This window comes from Peromyscus maniculatus, chromosome 10 (genome assembly GCF_049852395.1).
Source record: "Peromyscus maniculatus bairdii isolate BWxNUB_F1_BW_parent chromosome 10, HU_Pman_BW_mat_3.1, whole genome shotgun sequence".
NCBI classification, from domain to species: Eukaryota; Metazoa; Chordata; class Mammalia; order Rodentia; family Cricetidae; genus Peromyscus; species Peromyscus maniculatus.
The window spans coordinates 66,761,119-66,779,578 of NC_134861.1; the positions used below are offsets into that span (position 1 = coordinate 66,761,119).

The 18,460-nt window shown below is 36.5% G+C and overlaps 1 protein-coding gene across 4 annotated transcripts in view; it reads right to left on the bottom strand.

The window, feature by feature from the left end:
• The window catches only part of Cox7b2 (cytochrome c oxidase subunit 7B2), a 100,164-nt gene that overhangs the window by 18,837 nt on the left and 62,867 nt on the right, over nucleotides 1-18,460 (bottom strand). Inside the window, exon 3 of one of the 4 annotated variants that reach the window (XM_076546419.1) lies at nucleotides 1,597-1,648. The exons of 2 other annotated variants lie outside the window; for them this stretch is intronic. In XM_076546419.1, coding sequence (XP_076402534.1) covers nucleotides 1,597-1,647 — 51 coding nt within the window. In that variant the 5' untranslated portion in view covers nucleotide 1,648. Of the gene's footprint in view, nucleotides 1-1,596; nucleotides 1,649-9,180; nucleotides 9,205-18,460 lie in introns of those variants that run through there. One more of the 4 variants, XM_042257499.2, reaches the window with a different exon arrangement.

An 18,460-nucleotide genomic window follows, 5' to 3' on the forward strand; every position in this document is an offset into this window, starting at 1 on the left:
GTACTGAAAGCTGTGGCCAGACAATTAGGCATGATAAAGGAATTAAACACATACAGATCAAAAAGAGATAAATCTTTTGGCTTGAAGATGACACAATTTATTACACACAAAAACATATGGAAAAAATAAATTCATCAAAGTTGCAAGATAAAAAATTAATACATAAAGAAAAATCAGTTGTTTCTACCTATTGTAAGAATGAACTGTGAAGAAAAACTATTTAAATATACCATCATTTTTAACAGTATCAAAAAAAAAACCCACAGCACTCGGGAGGCAGAGGCAGGCGGATCTTTGTGAGTTCGAGGCCAGCCTGGGCTACCAAGTGAGCTCCAGGAAAGGCGCAAAGCTACACAGAGAAACCCTGTCTCGAAAAAACCAAAAAAAAAAAAAAAAAAAAAAAACCCACTTAGAAATACACTTGAGCAAGTAGGTGAAAGATTTGTATAATATCAATAAAGCATCAATGAAAGGTAGTTATGAGTACAAACATGTATGGAAAATATAGAAACATCTTGTGTTTACGAAGATACATGCTGTACACTTAAAAGTAACAAGTAGACCCAGTGCTAAGATTCAAATGGTGGGTTTTATAGCAACAGAAAGTGGTAAAAGGATTTACATAAAACTAAAAGGGATCCAGGATTTTCACATCAATTTTGGATAAAAATGAAGCTGGAGTCATACTAGTTTACCTGATACTAAATATACCATAAAAACTTAGGGATTCAAACAGCATGGCATTTATATAAAACCACCTTACAGACTAGGAGAACACAAAACAGAATCCAGAAATAAATCTACCTATTTACAGTGAATTACCTTTAACAAGCAATGAGGGGGAAAAAAAAAAAGCTGTGCATGATGCTATGAACATTCAATCCCAGCACTTAGCCCAAAGCAGGAAGATGTTCCCAAGTTCGAGACCACACTGGCCTACATAGATCCTGGAAAGCCAGGGTCACATAGAGAGACCTTGTCTTCAATAAAATGCCCAAATCACAAAACATGGAAAGAATGGGATATTATCTACAATAAATTGTGCTAGGAAAATTGATTATCTTACCGAGAATAATGAAATTTGAGGTCTCCCTTAATTAATATACAAAGTCAATTTAAAATGGATTAAAGACTTTAATATGAAACTTGAGACTACAAGTTGTAGAAGAAAAGTAGTATACAATTCTTAACATTAATCTGGACAATGTTTGTGCATTATCTCAAATGCACAAACTAAAAGAAAAACAGAAGTATACAAAAGACAGACAAAAGAAACTGCATCAAAATAAGAAACCACTTTATAACAAAAAGAAAATTAATTATATGGACAAGCTAATGATAGGAGAAAATATCTCCAAACTATGTATGATATGTATGTGTATAAGGATCTGATACGTAAGCAATAATAATTAATGATGACAATAAATAATAACTACCCAATTAAAGATTAGAAAAGACCTGAAAAATCATGTTTTTTCCCCTAAAGAAGTCAAATAAATAGCCACATTAAATCAGTTTTTCTTCACTGTGACAAAGCACTTGAGAAAGTCAACTTTACAAAGGAAGAAAGGCTTATCGTTTTTGGTGTTAAGTCACCTGTTTCAGTGGTTTAGGCCATGACCAACTGGCTCCATTCTTTTGGGGCATACTGAAATATTATAAAGGGAAGTCTATGATGTAGCAAAGTCACTCACTGATGGCCTATGGAAGAATACGAAATAAGAGGCAGGGCTTTGGTCCCTAAACTCCCCTTTAAGTCCTCCCCTAATAACCTGCCCTCTCTGTTAGAACTCATCTCCTTAAAAATGTTCTAGTATCTTCCAACAGCAGGACAAGCTGACAGCCAAGCATACATGGCACATCCTTTGTACATTCTTCAGATCTACACAATAAATGTCCAAGAAATATATTTTGAAAATGCTCAAAAGCAATAATCATCAGGGGAAATTCCACTCAAAATCACAGCGAGATATTACCACATTCCCATTAGGATGACTATTATCAAAAGGACAAGAGAAAAGGACACATTTGCATACTGTTGGTACAAACGTAAATTGGTGTAGAAAACATTATGAGAGGTTCTGAAATCATTAAGAACAGAACTACCATATGAAACAGCAATTGTACCTCAGCATGGGTATAAAGAAAGTGAAATAAATAACTTGGAGACATGTCTAAACATCTGTAGTCCAACTGCAGCATTTTTCACAATGTCCAGAGTATAACTAACTTATCTGTTTTCAAATTAATACACAAGCATAAAGAATACAGAGTATGCACACATACTACTACTACTACTACTACTACTACTACTACTACTACTACAACTACCACCACCACTACCACCACAATGAAGCATGTTTCTGCCATAAAATATCAAAAATTTGTAACATAAAACTGAAGGGTACTGTAAGGTCAAAAAGCCAAAAACAGGACAAATGAATTTTATAATCTTACTTAAATATGGTATCTAAAATTATAAAAGCTATAGAAACAGAAACTATAACAGTATTTTCCCAGGCCTTAATGTGTGGAAAGGGAACAATGTTGATTTAAGAATACAGTTTTAGTCATAAAGGCTAAGTTCCAGAGTGCAAATGTACAGCATAAGAACTGAGTAATAGGCCTGTACTGTATACAAAGATTTTCTAATTATAGACCTTAAATTTTGTCATCACATGCAAATGAGAATGGTAAAGGCTCTCATGGATATGCTAATTATCTCGACAATGGTAATTATTTTATAATGTGTCTACGTATATACATCAAAACATGATACAGACTTTATGTATAAGTAATTTATATTTGTTAATTATATTTCAATACAGGTGAGAAGGATAAAAAACTGGTTGGGGCACTGAACAGAACAATGAACTGCTCTTGGATTCTTTAGGGTTAAGCTCAAGGTGACCACTCATCTCCAAACCCAGTGGTAAGCCACAAAACAGTCAATTGCTAGTTCCTCCTTCAGTTAGTATTGAAAGCACTCATGTCTTGTAAGAAAACATCTGTAAATCAAATTACAGACTGAATACAGTGAGTTTTTTTTGTTGTTGTTGCTGCTGCTGTGTTTTAAATTTAGAACATAGAATGCAGTCTTAAATGTCAGGAAATAATTAAGTTTAACTAATTACTTCAGTCACAGACATTTTAGGTACTACAGGATGATGCTTTAACATAAATAGCAAGTGTAGATATTTTTCTAGTCACAATCTTTAATATTGCAAACAGAAAAGTATGAATATCACCTCTAGTACATTATAAAAATCATATATTTGAAGTAGTCACACACTGCAAACAGAATCATCTCAGTGCAGTTCAAGCTTCTAGTGCAGATGCAGAGCATCATTTTGCCTCAGGAAGATTCTAAGTCTTTCTCAGTGGAAAAGAGAATGCCTAGTTTTTATTACTTTACATCTCCCTGAAGTATACTGTGCACTACTTCTATTAGCATAATCTTTTACAAATTGGTGATAAATATGCTGTTTAGATGCTTGCATCTAAGTGGGTCATCGTGCAATGAGCAAACCCCAGCACGATGTATAGATGTACGATGTGAAATTTCTGAATAACCTCTTTCCTCTACTTCTTAAGTAAAATATGTAACAACAGCAGGCTATGCTCCAATTCTTTCATTATTTATTGTTTCTCAAAGGACACTAAATGAAGTTCAACCAAGACCAAGTTCAACAGATCTGATCATTTCTCCTTGTTTTAATGATTTATTTAGGTCTGTATTGTGTGCCTTAGGGGGTAAAAAAGAGATTACAGGGATTAAAGGTATCCTATAAAGAAACAGCCTTCCCTGGGAGCTAGTGACATTTCTGTGACCTGTGATCTTCAAAGAAGCCTCAAACTAGAAAACAAATACAAACACTAAGTCCCTGTCAAAAGGTGAGAAACCAATACTTAGGAGAGTCTGTAAACAGAATATTTAACTGATCATTTGTCTAAACATAACACTTAACTTGTACTAGGATCTCTCTGGTAATGTGGAGATGCATGAGGGGACATGACCTACTTCTTGATCCCAAGGAACTTACAGTCCACTGCTAACAACAAACATTAGAGACATGTTGAAACGTCTGTGTCATTGGTTCTAGAAAGCATGAGGCAAAGGGGGTTAGGTAGCAAATAGTAAAAGGCTATTCTTATAGTACCAGCAAGGCAGGAAACTCCCTGCCCACAAAAATCTACCATTAATGAAATTTTCATGTGATATTTCACATAGCAAAATACTTAAGATAAGAAATTCATACTTTTTCAACCTACATTTCATCATAGAGCAATTATAATTGATTCTGATATTTATGAGTGTTCAGTAAAAAATCTTTTAAATATAAAACCATGGTCTTGGTTTGCATACATACACACATATGCAAATAAATATATACACATATACACATGTACATTTATGAATGTACACATACAAACATACATACACTCATTAGGTATACATATATACATATGCGCACACTTGTGCACAAACAGACACACACACACAAATTATATTTGTAAAGAAAATTCTAGGTCTGGGTAACCTCATTCAATATAATCCTTTCTAAAAACATTGATTTATCTGAAAATTTCATGATTTCATTTTTCTTTACAGCAATAGTATTCCATTGTGTATGTGTACCACATGTTCATTATCCATTCATCTGCCGAAGGACATTTAGGTTGTTTCCATTTCCTGGCTATTGTAAATACAGCACCAATGAACATTACTGAAAAAAAAATCTGTGTATTAGTATGACAAATTCTTTGGGCATATACCAAAGAGTGATACAGCTGAATCATCTGCTAGAATTATTTTTAGTTTTTGAGTTTTCTCCAATACTGGTTTCCAGAGGAGGAGGAGGTGTATCAATTTACATTTCCACCAACAGTGAATGAGAGTCCTTCTTTCAGCACAACCTCACCAGCATTTGTTGTCAATTGGTTTATTGATCTTAGACATTATTACCAGAGTAAGATGAAATCTCAAAATTATTTTAATTTGCATTTCCCTATTGGTTAAAGATGGTAAACACTTTTTGAGATGTGTTTTTGCAATTTTTCATTCTTCTATTAAGAATTCTGTTCCCTAGACTATTTTTTTATTACCAAAATAACTCCTATAACAAAATCAGTAAATGCTATAAACACAAACAAAGGTGAATGGGCATGAAGATATTAAGAAGTCTGTATAGTTTGGAATACAGTGTTTAAGAAACACCTCTCTGGGATGTGGAGCAAGGAGAACACTCCTCTACTGTGGGTGGGAGTGCAAACTTGTACAGCCACTTTGGAAATCAGTATGGAGGTTTTTCAGAAAACTGGGCATCAATCTACCTCAAAACCCAATGATACCACTCTTGGGCATAAACCCAAGGAATACTCAATCATACCACAAGGACACATATTCAACTATGTTTATAGCAGCATTATTTTTAATAGCCAGAACCTAGATGCCCCTCAACTGAAGAATAAATAAAGAAAATGTGGTACATATACACAATGGAGTACTACTCAGCAGTTAAAAAAAAAAGACATCATGAAATTTGCAGGCAAATATGAGGTAACCCAAACTCAGATAAACATGGTATGTACTCACTCATAAGTGGATACTAAGTGTAAAGCAAAGGATAACCAGTCTACAACCCACAGTTCCAGAGAAGCTAGCTAACAAGGAGGATCCTATGAGGGACACATGGATTGCCCTGGAAAAGGGATATAGATGAGATCTTCATGAGTAAACAGGGGGTGAGGGAGGGCAATAGAGGGTAGGGGATGGGGGATGAGAACATAAAGGAATGGGATGGTCGAGCTAGAACAAGGATGGAGTGGAGAGCAATAAAGAAATACCATGATAGAGGGAGACATCATGGGGATAGGGAGAAACCAGGTGCTAGGAAAGTTCCCAGGAATCCACAAGGATGACCCCAGCTTAGACTACTAGCAATAGTGGAGAGGGTACCTGAGCTGGCTTACACTGGTAATCAGATTGTAAACTCCCTAACTGTCATAGAGCCTTTGTCCAGTGACTGATGGGGGCAGATGCGGCACCAGGCCAAACTTGGGGAGTCCAGTCCAGGAGAGGGAAGAGAGATTCTACGAACAAGAGGCATCAAGATTATGATGGAGAAACCTACGGAGATAGCTGGGCCAAGCTGGTGAGAACTTATTAACTTTAGATCAACAGTTTGCAGTCTCCATGGGACTGGACTAGGACCTCTGCATAAGCGAGACAGTTGTGTAGCTTAATCTGCTTGAGGGGCCCCCTGACAGTGGGATTAGGATCCATCCCTGGTGCATGAGCTGCCTTTTTGAAGCCGATTATCTATGATGGGATGCCTTGCACAGCCTTGATGCAGGGGGAAGAGCTTGGGCCTGCCTCAACTAAATATATCAGGCTTTGCTGACTCCCCATGGGAGGCCTTGTCTTTTCAGAGGAGTGGATGGGGGTGTGTTGGGGGAGGAAGGCTGAGGGGGCAAGAGGAGGGAGGAGAGGAGGATCTGTGATTGGTGTGTAAAAATGAATAAAAAATTCTTAATGAAAAAAAGTTAAAAAAAAAAGAAAAAGAAAAACCTCTCTGAAAATATGGAATGTATAGGGCATGAGAGAGTCGACCACTTGGCTGTCTGGAGAAAAGGGTTCAAGCAGAATACAAAATGTTTAGAGCAGAGTAGGCTCTATGTATTCCAAAAACAGAGTCCAGTGCAGTTGGAAGAACAGTGAACAAAATATGTAGGTAGAATTTAGAGAAGATAAAGATGAGGTATAAAAGAGAATTAATTGTAATAGAATGATTTTGTTCTAGGTGCCGAAGATGGAATGTGTATGTCCCTCCTCTCAAAAGCTAAGTTGAAACCTCAGCACCCAATATGCTTCTGGGAAAAAAGTGAACAAGGGGCATTATACAAATAAGATTGGTACTCTTACAAAAGGAATCCTACAAGACCTTGGTCCTTCCCTATGTAAAAATAGGGCAAAGAGAGCATATTTTGTTAAAACAGCCAAAATAGACTCTGATGCCCAGTAAGAAATCATTGTTAAGTAATGAGTGGAGATATTGATGACAATTAGAATCTACATTCCACACTGACTGACTGCTCAGTGAAAAAAAGATAAATGTAAAAGCAGAAGGAACTGGGATAAAGACACTGGAACTTGACACTTTATTAGCCAAATCTAGTAAATTCTATGCTCAAACCAGAAACAGAGCAAGAATGCTAGGCATACTACAAGGAAAAGAACTCACAATGCTGTTTCAGGGATACAGTGAGAAAAATAATACAATTTACTTATTTGTATTTAAATTCCCAGGACCAGATGGGTCCATCAAACAAGTCAGTACAGAAAGCAAAATGAAAAAAAAAATTACTGTATCATTCAGTTACTAAAATGATGAGTAAATGAGAACCTGCTGCCAGAGGGATCAGAAGAGGCTATCAGTGAAACAGAAAAATGCATGAAAAAAATCATTGGGGAGACAAAGAAGGGATTGGAAGGAAAAGATAGTCAATAACCAGTTAAGTTGGCCGAAGAACCCACTCCAGTAACAGTAGTACAGAAACCTTTAGAGCTGGACAAGGGACATTTTGCCTGAAGCAGAAGGAGTACAAAAGTTTGAACAGTTTCATAAAAACAAATGGTATGACAGGAGGGAAGAAATGGTGGGAAGAGGGAAAAATAAAGGAGAGGAGAGAAGAGCATGGGAAGTGGGGAGAATGAATCAGAACAAATATGAACCAATCAGTAAAGAGGAATGAGGTCATGTATATTCTCTATGATTTTGGGATTATCCAGTAGGAAAAAAAAATTACCAGTATGAGGCCATTAACTTAACAAAAGTTAAAGTAATCCTAGAAACAAATGTAGGCACTAGTCTCCCAGAGGAATAGGGACTAAACCCAGAAATGCATAAACTTTTACAACCGAAAAGCAGAATACCATGGTAGAGCTACACATTACAAGGTGTAAATAGCCATGTGACTTCAGGCAAATATTAAATTTCTCCATGTTAACATTTCTTCCTTAACAGAGGGACATGACGCCAGAATTTACTTTATAAGGTTGAAAGAAATTAAATGATGTATCTATTTTTGTCCCTCAAATATGTGAGTTCTATGAAAGCATTTCCAGTTTTTTTCTTTTTCCTATACTTATGTTTTGTCTGATATATAATAAGAATTCAGCAAATGTGGAGCTAGAGAGTTGGCTCAGTGATTAAGAGCTCTTGCTGCTCTCCAGAGGACCCAGGTTTGATTCCTAGAGCCAACAGTGTTCACAACCATCTGGAGCTTGAATTCCAGGAGAATCCAATGTCCTCTGGTCTCTGTAAGAGCAAGCACACTTGTGTTCCAATAGTCACACAGGCAGGCAAAGCATGTATACATATAAAATAAAAATAATGAAATTCAAAACAAATAACTTAGTAATTGTGATCTTTTACTACCACCACCCGCTCATTTTTAACACAGCTGTCATTATGGTATAAAATGATCTCTTCCTCCATAAGAACACAGGGGATTTCTCTGTAACTAGGATTGGTAGAGGAGTGAGGGGTATAAAAAAGTACAATATTAAAGTTAAATTTTGTAAGTTACTTCAAAAATGTCAGGATTCCTTCTAAAGGCTATATGATCACAGCAGTAATATTTCACACCAACGTTTCAGTTCACATTTCTTCTAAAAGGAGAAATACTATACAAATATCTCACTACAGTCATTAATTTGCCTTTCTCAAAATACAGTAATAATATGCACTGTAAAAACCAGTTTATGTTGCAAATTTTTGTTATCAGTATTTTCTCCCAGCAATGATGCATTGCACATAAATTTATGCAGATTTTCAATTTCATTATTTTTTACAACCATTCAACCAAGATGTTCCTAGAACAAGAAAAATAAACACTGTATATCAAATTCAATTATGAGTGACCTACTTAAATGTTTTCTCCATGTTACTCTCAAATTAAAAAATAAGCATTTAATGCTAATGCATGAGATGAAGCATATAGAAGCAGTAGACATTTTTAAATATAGCTTATGCCTTGCATATTTAATCACATCAGCTGATGATCCACTGAATAATTTGATATATCAATTAGTGCTATCAGCATTAAAGTATCTGCTAGTATTTTTAGCATCTGTTATTGCACCTAATAGAATAACCAATGAGGCAAAATCTTCACCTTAGGAATTCAGTGGAGGACTCTTGTCAGAAGACAGCCTTCTACTCTGTAAGCACTGTTCAGATACAATAAGGAAGCTTTCAGAATTCCATAAAAACAAAATTTCTTTATCTCTTCATCCAGACACTTAGATGGTTTCCTTATCCTGGTTATTGCAAAGAATGCTGTGATGCATAGGGAAGGGGGCAGATATTTTTAGTAAGGTGGTGATTTTTGTTTCCCTTGAGTAGATGGCCAGAAAAGAAATTGCTGGGTCATATGGAAATTCTATTTTTAAATTCTCTAGGTACCCCCATGCTGTTTTCTACAACTGTTGTATCAATCTACAGTTCGCCATCAGTATACCAGAGTTCCTCTTTTTCTGTACTCCCACCAACAACTTTTACCAATTCTTCCTTTTGATAATAGCAATTTCAAGAGAAATGATGTGTGAAATGTAAATAACACTCAAATACACGGAGTAGGGAGCAGACAGTTCAGTTATCACAGGACGGGGTGGGAGAGCTGTTACTACAGCTTCAGAGCACTTCAAAGTCTCACTCTGTCACCTAAGGAAGGAGTGGGAAAGTAATGAGGAATTTCTTGGCATCACTGGAGAATGCGGTTTAATAGCTCCAACTGGATTCACTTAGAGTATGACTAATAGTGTTTTCATACTTCATTTGTATACTTGAAGACATTAACTGTAACTCAACATGTCATAAGGACATCTATTATATGCTTTATCTATAAGTATATTTCTAGGTTAAGTAAAATACTTGGCTTATGGTGAACACTTAGCATTGGCTGAATTTAATTTGAAATTAAAAGTGCAATTTAAGTACTGCAAACAAAAACGTACTGAAAAACACTGTATGTAGGTTGTGGGATGCAGGAGAGACTTTACTGGGGAGAAAATATTTGAGATGGGAATTCCAAAAGGTGAGTCTGACAGTGTCTTGATACACAAACATCTCAGCACCTGCTCAACCTGACCTTATAAAACTCTAGGCCAACTGGATATGTATTCCCCCTACAATGATCATACTTTACATGTTTTTGGCTATTTCCTCTAATCTATGCAAACTTTCAAGGCTTTTATTTATCTACTTCCTGATCATCTATGTTATTCCACCATCTAAAGTGTGTATTTTCTCCCTCATTCAGTTTCTTTCAGATGACTGGTTCCCATCCCTGCTTACTCTGGAAATAATTGTCTCTTTTGTATAATTTTTGTATACACACACACACACACACACACACACACACACGCACACACACACACACACACACACACACCTCTAGGAATGCTGAGAGTAGAAGTACTTTTCCCAAGGATCAGCCTGAATACTCTGAAAGCATATATATATATATATATATATATATATATATATATATATATATGCAATACTAAGTGGACTAAGTAGGCTGTATTTATATAACTTATTATATATATGTGTGTGTATACATATATAACGAGTATATATTTTCTTTATGTATTATATATATTTATTTGTATATTATACATGAAATATTTTCTTCTAAAATGTTACAAAACTAATTACGATTAAAACAAATGTAATGATAAACTAACATAATTTTCAGTTTAAAATGCTATAGAAAAGTAATACTAAATCATGAATAACAATATTATCATCTCACTGATACAACCAGATCATCAACGATCCATAAAACAAAATTACTTAGAGTCATGAATACAGTGAAACTTGGATGTGGAGACTACGATTTCACATAAGCACTATGCTGACACAGCTGAATTTTCTCCAAGTACCTGCCTGTTCTATTTCCTGATATAACTCCTAAGCTATCGCTGGTATGTTCTTAGTACTTCTTTTTGATTCTTCATAAACTGAGGCCAATTCTTTTATAGCATAACAAAGTGAAGCTGAAGATGTAGAAGAAAAACTTTGTAAGAGTTCATTTCATGATCAGTGAATCCAGTCGGCACTTAAACATTGGGAGGTTTATCAGCTCATGTAAGAATTATCAGTGCTATTTTCTTTTCTCTCTTTTTTTTCTTCTTTGACTACTTAATTGCCTGTAATTCCAACAAATGAAATCAAAATACAGGAAAGCTCAAGATAAAGAAGTAAACAAGATTCGAAATCCCACGAGAACAGATCAATACTGGGCCTCCTTGCCCCTATGCTACTGAAAAATTAAAACAGCCATCAAGAAAGAAAAGAAAGAAAGAGAGAGAGAGAGAGAGAGAGAGAGAGAGAGAGAGAGAGAGAGAGAGAGAGAGAAAGAAAGACAGAAAGAAAGAAAGAAAGAAAGAAAGAAAGAAAGAAAGAAAGAAAGGAGAGAAAGAAAGAAAGAAAGAGTGAGTGAGTGAGTGAGGAAGGGAGGAAGGAAGGAAGAAAGAAAAAAGAAAGAAAGAAAGAAAGAAAGAAAGAAAGAAAGAAAGAAAGAAAGAAAGAAAGAAAGAAAGAAAGAGAGAGAGAGAAAGGGAGAAATAAAGAATTCCAAAGCAAAAGCCACATGTTAAGAAATCCTGTCTACTAATGTTAAAGATATTTGTTTAGTGAATTATTTAGTGAACTCAGAAGTTCTTTTCTGAGTTTTCAAATTCACTGACCTATGACTTCTAGCTACCACAGAACCCTAAAATTTCTGATAGGTCACCACCATTTGTGATATTAGCCATGCCCTGAATCACTGAGGGGGGGGGGGGTGAAATAAGAGGAAACAAGATTATATATTTCAACTGATCCAAAGGGAAAAGAAATGGATTTTTATCCAAATAAACCACTGACGTTTCATTTTTAAGTCTTTAAACTTTGGAATTCAAGCTACCTGAGCAAAGAAGAATGTTCAGGATTGGGGGCTTTTTAAAAAATATTTTATCTTGCCGGGCGGTGGTAGCGCACGCCTTTAATCCCAGCACTCGGGAGGCAGAGCCAGGCGGATCTTTGTGAGTTCGAGGCCAGCCTGGGCTACCAAGTGAGCTCCAGGAAAGGCGCAAAGCTACACAGAGAAACCCTGTCTTGAAAAAAAATATATATATATTTTATCTCTTTCATTTCTAGAAAGCCTAGACCTACTGCTATAAAGTATCAGAGTTATACTTTTAAGGAGAATTGGTTTTATAGATACAATTAAAAGTTTATTCTGCTAGCATTAAGAAATTTCAATGTAGGTGGCACATCTCAGAATTTTAAAATATAATCATGATCTAATATAAATAATGTTTTTAGAAAAAAAATGTATTACTGAAGAGTTAAATCCTAGGCTTATTGCCACATTTCCTACTTCCTCTTTACCCAGTAAATAAATTCCATTGTGAACTTCATCTCATAAAAGTTTTTATGCCTAATTTACGCCTGCAATTGTAATTCTTTGTACCATTTACACAGATTTTTTTTTAACTGGAAGTAGTATCAGAAAAGGCACATGACATGCTATAATTGTAATATAAGTAAATAATGTTATTTTGAAGAAAAATGATTGACTTTATGTAAGTTTTTAGGTGAATCTATACTGGGTTTGGCATTTCTATCTATCTCATTAACATTATATTACAACCAACTTTCTGATAAATAACTTTAGAATTTCCTTGGATCTGCTTTGCATTTACTGAGTTGTGATCCCAAACAAAAGTTGCAGGGAGAACTATAGGATTCCATGACCAAGGGTGGAGAACAGCTAAGTTTTCTGACACTAAGTTCAATATAGCTAGCAGCTAAACCCATACTGTCTTTTTCCGGGCAATACTACTCTTACCTTTGTTCTATTAAGAAAGTAGTATATGCTTAAGGCTTTCTCTGGGAAAACAAACCCATACAGCAAATAGCTGTACTCCCATCCAAACATTTCTTCCCACATAAACCGAAGGAGCAGGAGATTCTGTCACTGCTAGGCCTCTTGCCCAAGTATCCTGGTTTGGATTCAGTGCATCTTTGGCATTTTCTCAAGTCTGCACTTCATGCTACAGGGAAAGATGGAATTTTCTTTTTTATTATATTTATTTATGCACACATGCATGCATTGACACTGCATTGCAGGTGTGTGGAGGTCAGAGGAAAATTTGAAAGAGATAGTTCTCTCCTTCAATCATGTGGATTCTATGGCTGAACTCAGACATCAGGCTTGGGAGACAAGCAACTTGTACTTGCTGACCCAACCCACCAGCCTTCTTTCACTAATTTTTAAATTCTGGTTTAACATATACAACTGAAACAAAGTATAGCTCAAATACATATAGAGCCAAAGAGGATGCTTCATTTTATGTTGATAAGAGATTTGCCCACAAGTATGTGTGTGCACCACATATATTCCTGGTGCCTTCAGAGGTCTTAGGTGGGTAATAGATCCTGTAGAGTTGTAGTTACAGATGGTTGTGAGCTGTTATGTGGGTGCTAGGAATCAAACCCAGGTTTTCTGGAAAAGTAACCAGTGCTCTCAACTGCTGGGTTCATGAACTAACTCTCTCTCTCTCTCTCTCTCTCTCTCTCTCTCTCTCTCTCTCTCTCTCTCTGCGTGTGTGTATGTGTGTGTGTGTGTGTGTATCTGTCTGTCTGCCTGTCTGTCTCTCACTGTGCTGCTACACAGACTCCATTGTTACCAAGTGGGTATCCGCTGACCCACCAAACATAAAACTGGCAGTCACAGAACATTCTGTCATCAAAGTAGTATGCAGGTGATCACAGCTAAAGTAAGCCTTAAAGGCAAAAGTAAGCTCCAGGAAGTAGTGGTCCACACGACTATGGCCTCACCTAATCCACTGCCATCTCTCTCCTGGCCTGCAGAAGACTATGGTTTCATGAGAGATTTGATACAATAAAACTGTCATAAAAGTTTAGGCCTGGAAGTACTAAAAAGTGTCCAAACTTAGTACCTTTTTTTTATTGCCTCTGATCTCCCATACAGCTTTTTAACAGAGTATGGAATATTTTGACAGTGACCAAGAGGCTGATACAAACTTTAACATGTTCTGAATGTGGTCTAAGCATGGTGACGCACACCGGAAATTTCAACAGTTTTGAGGTGGATGTTCAATTAGAAGTTCAAGGCTAGCTTTGGCTACATAAGACCTCATCTCACTTTCTAAAGCAGAAATAACAGTAAGTTCCAGGTACAGTGTTAATAGGGCAAAGACCATCTCTCAATTGACAGATGCCATCCAACCTAACAGTGCCTCTAAAATGCATTTAGATGGGTGGTTTGCATTCTAATCACATTTACACAGGGGGTATAGCTACAAGATTCCAAAAGACTCTCTTGTGAGCTATGTTGTGGTTTAGGATGAATGCATTGGAGGGAGGGAATTTGCAAGACAAAACAAGGAAATCAGGTCAGGTAGGTTCTTGTAACATCTCTTTCAGCACTTTGGGAAGTCTCTCTCAGCTTGGCAAGAACTTTCATGTAGGCAGGTCTATGGTGCCTTTCAGGTAATGTCAATTGAATGTTGGGTAAATTGTGTATGACAAAGAATTTCATGGTATTCTTAACACTGCTCTTCCTGTAGCACACATTTCTAATGTGAAGTCAGATAACCATCCATCAGCTGCACCGTGCTTATTCACTTGACAAAGTAAAAGTGGCAGGTATGTTGCTGAAGTCTATTGAAGGAATTCCTGTTTTGGATTAGTTTTCCAAAGTTTCTGAATACAGCAGAAGCACAAAATCAGGTTCACACATGTGTCCAAGTGTTTTGTGCTTGGGTTATTTACTAAAAAATGTCTGAGGAGGCCATAAGCCACAGCCCCAGATAGTATAACCAGGCTACAATCCACAGCCCTAGAGAAACTAGGTAACAAGGAGGACCCTACAAAGGATATGCATGGACAGTCCTGGGAAAGGGGAATAGATAAGATCTACAGGGTAAAGTGGGGGAAGTGGTTTGGGTAGAGAGGAGGGGATGAGGGATGGGAACATGAGGGATTGGGTTGGTCAAGTTGGGGGAGGGACATAGAGGGAGAGTAATGAAAGAGATACTTTGAAAGAGGGGGGCATTATGGGGTTAGGGCGAAACCTGGCGCCAGGGAAACTCCCAGGAATCCACAAAGATGACCCCAGCTATGATTCCTAGCAATAGTAGAGAGGGTACCTAAACAGGGCCTCCCCTATGATCAAATTGGTGACTACCCTAATTGTCATCATAGAAACTTCATCCAGTGAATAATGGAAGCAGATGCAGAGAGCCACAGCCAAGCACTGGGCTGAGCTCTGGGAGGCCAGTTGAAGAGAAGGAGGAGGGATTATATAAGCAAGGAGGGGTCAAGATCATGACCAGAAAACTCACAGAGCCAGGTGACCCAAGCAAGCTCATGGGAGCTCACAGACTCTAGACTAACAGCTAGGGAGCCTGCATGGAGTTGATCCAGGCCCTCTGCATGGGGGTGACAGTTGTGTAGTTTGGTCTATTTATGAGGCCCTAACAGTGGGACTAGGATCTGTCCCTAGCACATGAGCTGGCTTTTTGGAACCTATTCGCTATAGTGGGATGCCTTGCTCAGCCTTGATGCGGGGGTGGGGGTGGGGGGTGGGGGTGGGGGGGTTGGTCCTGTCTCAACTTAGTAAGCCATGCTTTGTTGTCTCCCATGGGAGGCCTTACTCTTTCTGAGGAGTGGATGAGGAGAGGGTAGAAAAGAGGTGGGGGGAAGGAAAAAGAGGAGAGGAGAGAGGGGAAACTGGTTGGTATGTAAAATAAATAAAAAAAATTAATAAGAAAAAAACAGAAAACAAAAAGTCTGATGAAAGGACAGTGGAAGAGTGTAAGACTTGCTTAAATCATCCCCACAACTCCCCACAGTGATGCTACTGGAAGGCCAGAAATGGATGAGTTGAAGAGCTTCTGCTATGAAACTGTGAGGAAAATTCACTGGCAGACTCCTCACTAAGCTTTTAGGACATGCTTTTTTGAGTTAAAAGGTACCTGACTAAGCCCCACCTTCTCTTCCCACAGGCATAGGATGAATATAATGCAGATGATCTACAGGATATTCCACAAAGTTCCTTAGCAACCAGTATCTATGGCAAACAACTTCATTTTTGCTCTACAGAAGATAAATCCTCGTTTTACTCTTAGAGGAATTTTCCAATAGCCATACAGAAGCTTACATTTGATGGATTCTGATATTCTAACAGTCTTGGCAAAGCTTCTAAATTAAAGTCTCAATAATTTGAAGCTTTTTTTTATTTAATTTCTTCATTCTCTATCCCTTACCAGCACAAGGTAGAAAAACGTAATTACACTTTAGAAAACACGAAAAATATAATCATGTTACATTCTAGAGCATGGTTGCCAGTAAAAATAGTTACATTTACAGTAAAAACTGTATTCATTATTGTTGAAATGCTGGCTTCTTTTCACTAGCCCAGTTACTATGCTACGGTTGCCATGCTACACACTTTCTCACCAAATAGCCCAATTCATTTTTCAAAGATTCTCATCAGTCCAAAGCAATCATATCTTTATATTGTCTCCTATTTTCTCTCTAAAATTGTTTACTACTTATCAAAGTTTAGCACATAAATCTCATTTAGTCACTTTCATAATTGTTTCTGCTTACTGGCCACAATTACTCCTGATTTTTTCCACTTGTTTTTTCTACCTTCCAAATGATACTGTTTTTCACAGAGAAAGGTAAGGATAAAATTAAGTCTTACCCTAGTGCCATTGTCATTGCTAAATCATGCCCTTGTGCTATTTATGAGCTTTGGGCTAATAAAACATCAGCAATCTACCCTAATCAAGGACTAGGATCTACATAGTAAGTGAATGTATGTGTAAATACATAAGAATACTGAAGAATATCACATATCAAAGAATCTAGGATACAGTTTAGTGCAAACTTTTTCATATCTATTATTCATCTGCATTACAATCCTACTAGGTATCTCTATCTACCATTCATATTTAATTTTGCTGATGGGACTGCTAATGTTAACATTGGAGGAAGACAAAGACATAAGAAATTGCAAATACAAGAGCTATACCCATTTGAAAAAAATGTTGCTTAGCTGATATTTTGATATAACTTTTGTTTTCCTCTTCTTTATATTGTTAGGGTCTACATTCAGCTTCACATAATGCCCCGTTGGCCACAACACTTCACTGATTTTTACCAAGTCTGTACATTCTATGATCCCTAATCTACTAATACACCTTTGTACTTCTATTAGATGGTGCTTTAAAAACTCAACAAAATAAAAGAAATATGCTTAGATATTTCAAGTAAAGACTAAATATTTAAAGAGATTGGAAGGCACAAACTATCTGTCATAAAACATCTTGAATGCTCTTATAACATGATCATCTCATCTTGGGTCTAACCCTCTTTGTTTATATCTTACTCCTTATTTACAGTCAAGATCTCCACATTTCTCTTGTATTTACCCTTTTGATTTTTTTATTTTTTTTATCATTTTGTCATTTTGTTTGAAATGTAGCTGACTATTGTTTATTGTTTTGTGGGTCAGCATGTCATTGACGTGATCACTTTGTCACACATTGAATTTACTGTTTATAACCACTCCTGTTGTAACAAATAACTGGCAAATGCACACTCAAGAAGAAAATAAAATAAAAACATTTAGTAAGCAAACAGTAATCTATATAACATTATTAGCTAAATCTTAATATTGAGGTCAATATTGATTGACCTGCAAATAATGGAGAAGTGTTCCATAACATACCTCTTTAAGTGTATCTTTAATGTAATTATTTTCTACTAAAAAATATTATATGTACATTGAATCAACAGCACTTAGTCATATCTGGTATTATGCCCCTTAATGTAACAATTAATAATCCTACTTGTTAATAATTACATTGTCTTTTCTATTTTTAATTATTTTTATTTAGCTTATGTGGGTAAGTGTTTTGCCTGCATGTATATTTAGGAACTACTTGCATGCCTGGTGCCCACAGATGGCAGAAAATAGTGATGGATCCTATGGAACTGGATTTATAGTTGATTGGGAGCCTCCATGGGAATCAAACACAGATAACCAGTGTTATTAACCATTGAGTCATCTTTGCAGGATGGTATTGTTTGAGTAGAGGGTTCTTAACAGGGCTGCAGAAAATGCTGTAATGCACTGTGAACATCTGGTGTCTTTAATGTCTAAAGAGTATATAATAGAGTAGTTGTTTTAGCAGGTAACACATTGCTTGGCTAGTAAAAATATCATTGTATTTATATTTCTATTTTGGAAAGGTATAAAACAAATACTTTAAGAGATTTATCAAACCAGAAGAGGATATTCCTTTTCTCGTTTATTCATAGACAGAAAGTGAGATTTGTTGCTGTTGAGACTTTCTATGTGAATTCAG